This window comes from Microchirus variegatus (genome assembly GCF_963457635.1).
Source record: "Microchirus variegatus genome assembly, chromosome: 13".
In the NCBI taxonomy this organism is placed as follows: domain Eukaryota; kingdom Metazoa; phylum Chordata; class Actinopteri; order Pleuronectiformes; family Soleidae; genus Microchirus; species Microchirus variegatus.
Genome location: NC_139814.1, coordinates 23,322,161 through 23,332,932, shown reverse-complemented (window position 1 = coordinate 23,332,932; position 10,772 = coordinate 23,322,161). Strand labels below are relative to the sequence as shown.

The window sequence follows — 10,772 nt, the reverse complement described above, 5'->3', positions numbered from 1 at the left end:
CTGCACATATTTACATTTTTATTATTTTCATTATTTATCCGAGTCGAGATAAAGAAAATACTCTGGCCTCTTCATGTGTTTTCCCTTTGAAGAGAATGATACATTACTTGACTAAAAGGGAATCAATTAAAGGGGCCATATGTAAGAATGTGGCCAAAAACAGTTACTACATTCAAATTCAAAATACCGAGGTCTTTTAGGTTTCGTTTTTTGATGTAACTGGCAACCCGTGGCTGCTCGGCAGCTGAGACTCTACTGACTGCAATGATAATGTGTAGACGGCGGTAGGTGGCGCCACATGCCAAAACATGATTTCAAAACACAAACGTGATTTGCATTCTGCAAAAGATTTTTTTTAATGCAAATATTTTGTCTGTACTGTTGTTGTTCTGAGTTCAGTTTGTTATATGAACATTATTCCTGAGTCTCTGTGACATATTAGGAGGATTTTATGGCCAGTTGCTTTAGATTTATTACATAATGCACCTTTAAATCTCTTAGATTACAGAATGAAAATCAATTATTCATTTACTACGACACCCGCATGATTTAAAAAAAAGTAGAGCAGAGTTCGACAGCATGATAACAGTTATTAGATGAAGGAACATGTCATTCAGAAACGACATTGTGCAACGTCTGCATCCTTTTCCTTGTTTCTGATGTGCAGCAGCTCATCGACAAACAGTCCACAGGGTTTTTCTTACTGTTTCTTACTCTGTTCTTCGGTTCTCCTGCAGAATCTTCAGCTGCTCCTCGATGGTTTCCAGCTCCTGCTGCAAGGCTGACATCTGAACACAAGGAAGGGTCAGAAACATTAATAACGTGACATTTGCAGTGAGGTGAGGGTGTGTTTCAGGTGACCTCATCCTGCACTACTGGAAAATCAAAAGGCTGGTGACATTTCTACAAACACAAAACAATAGCAATAGCATATTTTCCTCTGATTGAGACAGATGGAGCTTCTACGCCCACTGCACACTCACCTTACTGTCCACCTTGTGTCTGACATGAGCAGGAACCTTGGTCAGGTAGTTTGGAGACCGCACTGTGCCGAGGACTTCCTTCAGCTTCCGTACAAGCTTGTCTCTGCGCTGGGAGAGCTGAGCGATCTGTTTTTCAACGTTCACGCCACTCTGATAGAGAGGAAAACACAAAATTCGAGACATCAAAATTCCTGAAAGACCTGGTCAAGTCACCACATTTCACAGAATCCAGGTTTCAGACTCTTCTACATTGGCTTCACAACATACCATGACATATGGGGGAGAGTGATGACGCTCACACAGACGGGGGAAGTACAAGGGTGACGCATACCTGAACGTTAAGGTGTAGCTGACACGTGTGGTCCACCACACCGACGAGGCTTCCTTCTGGAGGAGGAGGAGATGAGTGGAGGTCATCTGCTCCATGAGGACAGTAGATGTGGAGGCTGGAGATCCGACTCAACGTCCAAACCGCCGTGCCGTAGTGAAGCAGGACCTGGGCCTGGCTGGGTGAACACACTGCCCACACTGGAACACAAACACACACACATAAAGATGTGGTATAGTGCCCAAACCCATGCGTTGCTCAAGGGCTCTATAGCGCCCCCCTAAGGTGAAATCCGAGCCAAAATTGAGTTTCACCAAATTTACTGAAACTTGGTGGGAAGATGTTACAGCCCAAGACAAACAAAAAAGTTGACGGTAACCATGGCCTCAACTCAACAGGAAGTTGGCCATTTTGAATTTTGGCGTCCTTTTTGGCGATTTGCACCCTACAAAAATTAGCGAACTCGTCCGAGCGTGTTTGTTGCACCGACAAAAAAAAATGCGCCAATTTGTACTAGACACATCAAAGATGAAATGTTGTTGAAAGGTTTGGCTGTGTCAAAACAGTGTGACCACGGCAACCCTCGCCGTTTTGGCGAATTTCGAACATTCGCCACAAAACGGTAAGTACCCTATGACTTCGGCATACATTGAGTTCCACTGAATTTTCTGAAACTTGGTGGGAAGGTGTTATAGACAAAGACAAGCAAAAAAGTCAACCGTAACCATGGCCTCAACTCAACAGGAACCCAGCCATGTTCAATTTTGGCATCCATTTTGGCAATTTGCACCCTACAAATATGAGCAAACTAGTCAGAGCACGTTTGCACCGACAAAAAATGCGCCAATTTGTACTAAACACATCAAAGATGAAATGTTGTTGAAAGGTTTGGCGGTGTCAAAATGGTGTGACCACGGCAACCCTCGCCATTTTGGTGAATTTCCAACATTCAAGTGCCCTAAGACTTCGGCATACATTGAGTTCCACCAAATTTTCCGAAACTTGGTGGGAAGGTGTTATAGACCAAGACAAGCAAAAAAGTCGACCGTAACCATGGCCTCAACTCAACAGGAAGTCGGTCATTTTGAATGGTGGTGTCCATTTTAACGATTAACGCGTAAAATGAGCACCAACATGAAACATGTCAATTTGTACTAGTTTAACTTTCCAAAACATTACAGGTTTCATATCTGCCAAGTGCTGCTTTAAAAATAGATGATTAAAATGTTCCATGACTCACTGGCAGGTTTCTCTTTGGTCATGCCACACTGGGCTCGTAGGGAACGGGCCGTTCGAATCACTTCCTGGATCAGAAGAAAAGCCTCTTCCTCTTCGGGGAAATGCCAGTGAGCCTGAGGAAGAGGGAGAGGAATAGGAATGTGAGCTAAAAACATCAAGGAAATGGGCACGGTCGTGGGGGTTGTGAGGGAGGGTGGATGGTTTGCGGCGCTACCAGCTGAGAGGAGCGAGGGTACGGCTGTAAACACAGGCTGCTCTGGGAAGCGGCTCCAGGCCCGAACGGGCGGAGCCTCTGCCACAGCTCCTCGGTGATGAAGGGCATGAAGGGGGAGAGCAGAGCCAGAGAGACGGACACACAGTGATGGAGGACACTGCGGGCCACCGAGTCCCTCTCATCCTGCTGCTGCTGGAGCAGCACAGGCTTCACATACTCCTGCAAGACACACAACAGAGCCAAGTAAATGACAATATACAGAGTTTAATCACTTTTAAGGGGAGAGCTCAGGTTTTATGAAATTTCAAGTGCATGCCTGCACTGAAATGTACCGAAATGAAGCAATTTATTTATTTAAATGTTCTTGCCTTGAGGAAATAAATCTGCCGATGGGAAATGGGCAAACAAAATGTTTCCTTGGTGATAATTCTTGAATATAGCTTATAAATCTAGAAACTGTGCGACTGTAATGTCTTGAATTCACCAATCATTTTCCTTGATCCAGCAGCCCTCAACTTATCCAGAATTTGAACCAGCAACCCTACGTTTTCAAGCCAAATTCCCCCCTACTTTGCCAACTTTAAGACTAACGATCGACAGTCGATTCAAAACGTGACCTAAACACCAGAAGTCAAAAGGTGCATGTGGTATTTGACAGAACTGTAAAATAATCATCCCTAAAGTGCTTATTTCAGCTATTAACAGCAAAACAGCAATAATCTTTGTCAAAACAAACCCCAAAAACTACAGTATTTGCCCGTGCACTGCTGCTGTACATCCATAAATGCTCCCCGGATGCAGCATCTAAACAAACAAACTAGGATCAGGTGATTTACAGATTATAAACATGATAATCAATTTCCAAAAGTGGTATTTTATTACCAAATACCGCTTAATCCACACTTTAGAATCATGCTCAGATTAGTCAGATATGACTGAAACAAACATCTGTCCCTCTCTGATGACATCACAGTCACAGTCATATACTGTAGTTCCTCCTCACCATGTAGACGTCACACAGGCTGTGCAGCCAGAAGTCGTGCAGGGCCGACGTGACCGCGTGCAGCTCGTAGCTTTCAAACGCCCGCTCGCACTGTAAGACCGTGCTGTAGAGTCTGGAGCAGATCCAGCGATCCATGGGGCTCAGAGGGGTCGTCTGAGAAAAAGATAGGACAAGAGAGGAAAAACACTGTTTGTTTCAGACTCTGGACGAGTGCGTGATGTCGTATCATATATCTAAGCTCACTCTTCGTCCTTGGTTGGTACCAAAATATGACCTTGATATCCTGTATTTTAAGGACGCAGCATATGAATAATGTTGCATCGAGTCAGAATGCATCATTTTTGGAATGGCCCTCCCTTTAGAAAACTACTCAGGAAAATTAGGCTTCATTTTTTATGATATATTTTGCTAATTAAAATGTGTTGGGCCTTATTCAACTCAAAGTGAACCCTTCGCTTGCACAGAAGCAAAACTGTTGCTTTGAGGAACAGCTCTGTTTTCCTGTTTTGCATCACAAAGGGATGTTCTGTGGAACAAAGCAATTCAGCACAATTTCAGCCAAATCCAAGCAGACAGAGTGACTGTGGAGGAAGGAAAAGAGAAAGAGAGACTGTCCGTCCTAAGATATAACACTGCTCTATTACAAGGCTGCAGCAATTAATCAAAACCTTTACGTTGAATACATTTAATTTGTGGACAAAACAAAACACTAAAGAATAGTTTTCTGATATTTTTTTATACATCAAACCACTAATTGAACAGATGCAAAGATAGTGAAAGCTGACACTGCACGCAGTCATGATACGGCTCTCGCATCCTGGACTTGTAAATCTGCAAAACCTTTCTACAACTTTTCACCTTTGATGTGTGCAACTCCTTTACGTAGGTTGCAAACGGCCGAAAAAATTTAAAAAGGCCGACTTCCTGTTGAGTTGAGGCCATGGTTACGGTCGACTTTTTTGTTTGTCTTGGTCTATAACACCTTCCCACCAAGTTTCAGGAAATTCGGTGGAACTCAATGTATGCCGTCATAGGGCATACGTCATAGGGCACTTCCTGTTTTGTGATGAATACGAATACGGGTTGCCGTGGTCTCACCGCTTTGATACTGTCAAACCTCTCATCAACATTTAATCTTTCATGTGTCTAGTACAAATTGGGGCTTCTTTTTTTTTATGTCGGTATGACAAATGCACTTGGATGAGTTAGCTCATTTTTATAGGGTGCAAATTGGCAAAATGGACAGCAGAATTCAAAATGGCTGAGTTCCTGTTGAGTTGAGGCCATGGTTACGGTCGACTTTTTAGTTCGTCTTGGTCTATAACACCTTCCCACCAAGTTTCGGGAAATTCGGTGGAACTCAATGTATGCCGAAGTCATTTAGCACGTGGCGAATGTTCGAAATTCACCACAAACGGCGAGGGTTGCCGTGGTCACACTGTTTTGATACCGCGAAACCTTTAATCTTTGATGTGTCTGGACAAATTGGCGGCTTTTTTTAAATGTTGGTATGACAAAAGCGCTCGGATGAGTACGCTCATTCTTGTATGGTGCAAATCGCCAAAATGGACGACAAAATTCAAAATGGCTGAGTTCCTGTTGAGTTGAGGCCATGGTTACGGTCGACTTTTTTGTTCGTCTCAGTCTATTACATCTTCCCATCAAGTTTCGGGTAATTCGGTTAAACCAATTTTGCCTATGTTTTCACCTTAGGGGTCGCTATAGAGCCCTTGAGCAATGCACGTGTTCGGGACCTACGGCAATATCACATTTTTGACAGACAGAGTTTTTATGCACTTTAACCCCCTGTCAAAAATGACCGTAAAGCCACGGATTTAATAATAATCTGAAGGATAACTTTCTGTGCTGTACCTGTTCCAGTGATCCCACAGGGGCTTTGGCGTCTCCCAGCACTCCCAGTGTGTATCTGACCGTCTGCCACATTTTATTGCAGAAGTATCTGCAGCTCAGGACCCGAGAGACGGACAGACTGATGTCTTCTCCTGAGGACAGAAGCAACAGAACACACATGGTTACTAAGAGAGCAGAGGATAGAAGGATGGGGAGCTGTGATACTCTGCTGGGAATTGAGCGAGTGCTGCTGACCCAACGGTTTCTAGACCTGGATTGATGTGAAACCGAGGTCAAACAAAGAGGCGTCCATTTAGAAAATTAGTAAAACGAGATGAACGGTTACATCACATGCCAACTGAAGAGTCGCACACACTCATCCATTCATTCAGTCACTGTCCACATAAAACAGCCCATACGTGCTTGGTGCAGCATTAGCAAGGAAACAGTGTTGTCTGGAAACTTGGGATTGCCTTGTAGGATCAAATAGCTGCTAGCATAACTTGCTAGAGTTGTAGTTTGGGCTGCAACAATCAATAATGATTAATAATCCATTAAAAAAGATGAGTAATTGAGTAATTAAAGCCGGAACGGACAACTTTGTGGCCTAAACGTGTCGTTGACAGAAATTTTTTTGTTTTTCTTACCTGTCTTTTGCTAAGGCTGCATTTTTACAGCAACGTTTCATCTATTGGTTGTTGATGAATCAGTTTGGGTATTTTTGTCTTTCTGTTTTTAATTAAAAAAAATCTTTTACAACTCTCTTTGATCATGTGAGGATGTCTAAAAACTGAATTTTTATGACTGAAGAAATAATTTTTTCATCAAGTAAAAAATAGTGCTTGAGCATTCAGAAACATAAATAATATATTAAAATCCACCACACAGGTGTACATTTAAACAAGTGTCCAGCTGTATTTCATGTTTTAAAATCTCATTACAGACCATCCCATCACCCCAAACTCTAATTATGCTAAATCTTCTGGACACATTCATTAGCCAAATGAAGCCAAAAACATTATGTGATGCTAATTTTTATACAAAATGGGGGAAAACTGAGCCGTCTCGTCTTCCCGCCGCACACAGCTCCACAGTCATTCACCTGTGACAGTCGCTCTTTCTTGTCAGGTAACGTGAGCAGAGACGAGAGAGAACCACTCACCCTGCGTCTTGTGAGAGCAGAGGGCAAATCTCAGCGCGTCCGTCCCACACTGAGGGATTCCCCCGGGGAAGTCCTTCCTCTGCGGGGGGTGGGGGGGGGGGGAAGCAGATGGAGCCCACAGATAAGAGCCAGGAAGTAATAACGAGTGTGTGCTCAGTCAGCCGCAAAACAAAGTGCAGATAAAAGACGACAGAGAGAGAGATGGAGCTGACCTGCGCTTCCATGGCAACCAGCCGCTCTCTGGGGTCAAGGTTCCCTTCCATCACTTTCTCCTGGAGTCTCTGCGAGGGGAAAAACAACCATGAGAGAGTTTCAGCGCAGAGTAAAAGTGTGAAAGGGAAACGGAACAGACATCCGTCTAAATCTGCCGTTTCCAGCTTCCTGCCTTCAGCTGCACGGTGAAAACCTTATCACTCTCTCACAGCCCAAAATAAACCTCACATTTACGAGACTTTACAGTGAAATCCAATGCGATCCGTAAATTAAATTCATTCAAAATTCAAAGCATATTATAATAGAAAAAAAAAAACGGAATTAAGTATTATTTTCCCTTAAAACAAATGTTTTGGCTTCTTTTTTTGTATATATTTAAGGGATCACTCTTCCTAAAAAAATTTTTTTTTTAAAGATTTTAATAAGTTTTTAAAATTTAATTTGTATTTTTTTACTGCCCGTATTATAAAGGTATTTTTATTGTATTTTCTGCTCTTTTTCTGAATTATTACCCTTAGCAAAAAGTAGTTTATTCAATTGTACTACGAGTATACTTATTTTATACTTAGAATATATAGAATAGTATATTTAAGTATATTTGGATTATACTGAAAACTATAAACAAAAGTACAAAACAAGTACATTAATACTTTTTACACTAAGATTACACTTATTCTTTAATACTAAAGCTTATACTTTTACTTTAGTATACTTTTATACAAGTACTTGTGTACTTAGATCAAGATATACTAGGTAGTAGTACTCTGTGGTAGAAAGAAGTAAAAAGTATACTGAAGTATAAGCTTTAGTATAAACTTCGTCTTAGACGTTTATACTTATAGTATAGTATAAGCCAAGTATAATTCACTATACTACTCTTAAGTATATAAACTATAGTATATAAAAAATAAACTTCAAGTATACTGCCTCAGTTTTTGTATAAAATAAGTATACTCGTAGTACACTTGAATAAACTACTTTTTGCTAAGGGTACTATTATTATTTTTATTATTATTATTAGTAGTAGTAGTAGTATTGCTCCGTTTGTCTGAATTAAAGCAGTTTGAATGATTTATTTGTTTTATGGAGCAAATAAACCAGAAAATATTCACATTAAAGAAGCTGAAAAATCTGAGAAATTGATTTAAATCTTTAAAAATCGCTTGAACTGAACTGTTAGACTGACAGTTTCAATGACGGACAGTTAGAAAATGTGTTTTTGGCGGTGTTGGTGTGCGACTGTTGGCTAAGCTGACAGGAAACCAGAGATCCTTAGGCTGCTGGACTGTGTCACTCACCTCCAGAGAGACTCCATGTATCACATCCAACGGGTCAATGACGTTTCCCAGAGATTTGCTCATTTTCCGGCCGTGTTTATCTCTCACCAGAGAGTGGAAAAGAACCTGACGGGGCAACATGGGAACAGGAAGGAAATAAAGAAGAGCTCTGGACCAACAGTGTGACTCCACCATAGTGTTCGGTTTCCTCATAAACTACCTGTTTGAAGGGCAGCTCTCTGGTCAGCTCTTTGCCGAGCATGACCATCCTCGCCACCCAGAAGAAGATGAGGTCGCTGCCCGTCTCCAGCACAGAGTTGGGATAATAGCGCCGCATGTCAGCTGTCTGCGGTTGGAAACGAGTTTGCGTGGTTACATTACAGTAGGAGGAGGATGGAGGTTTTTGTTGGACTGTATAATGATGATGACGACGACTGTGGGCAGGAAGTGCATTACCTGCTGTGGCCAACCGAGCATGGCGAAGGGAAACAGCGCGGAGGAGAACCACGTATCCAGGACGTCAGGGTCTGACACGGAGAGAAGACACAACACGAGGCTTTTAACTGTGTGGTGTTTTTAATATAGGTCATATTTTGGTAAAGATAAGTGTATAATCACCTGATTGTATGAATTGTTGTTATATTATATCTATATATAGCGTAGAGTGAGCTCTACGATGGCCGCCATTTTGGACCACTGTGTTTTTTACAACAGCCCACAACGGACAAGCTAATGCTAACTTGGTAGAGAAGGCTGTGACTACTTTTTACACATTGTACCTTTCAGTATTAGTAGACACAGCTAACACGTATTTGACATTCACATTGAAGCAAACATGTCAGGTAAGCTAATGCTAACTGAAGGCTACATACTGTAGATTCTCCAACACACTTGGTAGAGAAGGGTGTGGCCACATTGTACACATTGTACATTTAAGTATTAGTAGGCATAGCTGATATAACAAGTATTTGATATTCACATTGAAGCTTGGATTCAGTTACTCTGATATCTCAGTTTATCCGCCTATAAGTAACAAATAGGAACTCAAACTCAAACAAATGTCTAGTAAGCTAATGCTAACTAAAGGCTACATACTGTAGGTTCTCCAACACAGTTGGCAGAGAAGGCTGTGACTACGTTTTACATACTGTACCTTTAAGTATTAGTAGACACAGCCGATATAAGAAGTATTTGACATTCACATTGAAGCTTGGACTCTTTGATATCTCGTTTTATCCACCAATAAGTAACAAATATGAGCTCAAACTCAATGTCTCGTAAGCTAATGCTAACTGAAGGCTACACAGGTTCTCCAGCACACTTGGTAGAGAAGGTTGTGGCTACATTTTACACACTGTACCTTTAAGTATTAGTAGACACAGCCGTTATAAGAAGTATATGACATTCACATCGAAGCTTGGACTCAGTTATTCTTTGATTTCATAGTTTATTCACCTATAAGTAACAAATATGAGTTCAAACTCAAACAAATGTCTCGTAAGCTAATGCTAACTGGCAGCTACACATGGTTCGGTCGAGTATTAAAGTGTCTACAGACTCTACAGGCTTTCATGTCTGTAGAGGTTTTTGTTTAGTCACTGTTGTAAAGATGCAGCAGTAGCTTGATGCTTAACTCAAAATATATGAATGCTATTCTCTTAATTGTTTTGGCTACAGAATAACAGTTCCTTTGTGCTCCGATTTATTGTAATTCTCTGAAAAACTTGCATCCCAGCGGCCAGAACACAATGAAGGCAAAACTTCATATCCTCCTATCCTCTCCATACTTGATATGAATAAGAATACTTTTTCTTATTACCATCACAATGTGCGACCACTCAGCCGCCAAAACCCAAAATCCAGAGAGAAAATCTGTGACTTTACAGGTTGTTGATCCACTGCTGCCTTCAAAAGTGTCATTTGTGTGACTTCAGCGTTTGAAATCCTTTGTAAGCACAAGCTAATTTAACATAATCTATTATATTTATGATGCATATTTTAGTGAACAGGAACAAACGCACTGCACCATTAAGCTTAGATAAGACGAGGAGAAATGTGCCATTTTCCACCAGCAGTCCCTGGACAGGTGGATAAATAAATCAAGAAGGGAAAAATCAATCGATAAAAGAGTACAGAAGTACAGAGAAGTCAATATAATAGTGGCAACAGTATATGGCTTTAAAATTCCACAGTTTGCTCTGCATAAAAATCCTCTTCCAAACACCGTTTTAACACAAACAACAGGTTTTTTCACCTGTGACCTCGACATTTTCTTTAACGTCTATTTTTTTAACGGCTAAAACGTCCATTTAAATGTGACTTTATCACCTGGTTAGAGGCAGTGAGTGTGAAACGGCAGCAACAGCGATCACAGCCCACATTATTATTATTATTACTATTATATAACATTAGGGTTAGCGAAGTAAAAGAGCAGCACAACAGCGGTGAGTCACCTTGGGTCAAAGTGATGGATTCAGGCCGTGCTCCATATTTATCAGCCGC

The 10,772-nt window shown here is 41.3% G+C and overlaps 1 protein-coding gene across 1 annotated transcript in view; it reads right to left on the bottom strand.

The window, feature by feature from the left end:
* Window positions 1-641: 641 nt before the first annotated feature.
* vars2 (valyl-tRNA synthetase 2, mitochondrial) overlaps window positions 642-10,772 on the bottom strand; it is a gene marked incomplete at its 5' end in the record, with an annotated part of 15,444 nt that continues 5,313 nt past the window's right edge. Inside the window, 13 exons of the mRNA XM_083900239.1 lie at window positions 642-788; window positions 984-1,133; window positions 1,315-1,511; window positions 2,552-2,663; window positions 2,765-2,983; window positions 3,768-3,920; window positions 5,640-5,770; window positions 6,781-6,859; window positions 6,993-7,061; window positions 8,292-8,396; window positions 8,491-8,616; window positions 8,727-8,797; window positions 10,724-10,772. The exon at window positions 10,724-10,772 is cut by the window's right edge and continues 45 nt beyond it. Coding sequence (XP_083756365.1) covers window positions 711-788; window positions 984-1,133; window positions 1,315-1,511; window positions 2,552-2,663; window positions 2,765-2,983; window positions 3,768-3,920; window positions 5,640-5,770; window positions 6,781-6,859; window positions 6,993-7,061; window positions 8,292-8,396; window positions 8,491-8,616; window positions 8,727-8,797; window positions 10,724-10,772 — 1,539 coding nt within the window. The 3' untranslated portion in view covers window positions 642-710. The remainder of the gene's footprint in view (window positions 789-983; window positions 1,134-1,314; window positions 1,512-2,551; window positions 2,664-2,764; window positions 2,984-3,767; window positions 3,921-5,639; window positions 5,771-6,780; window positions 6,860-6,992; window positions 7,062-8,291; window positions 8,397-8,490; window positions 8,617-8,726; window positions 8,798-10,723) is intronic.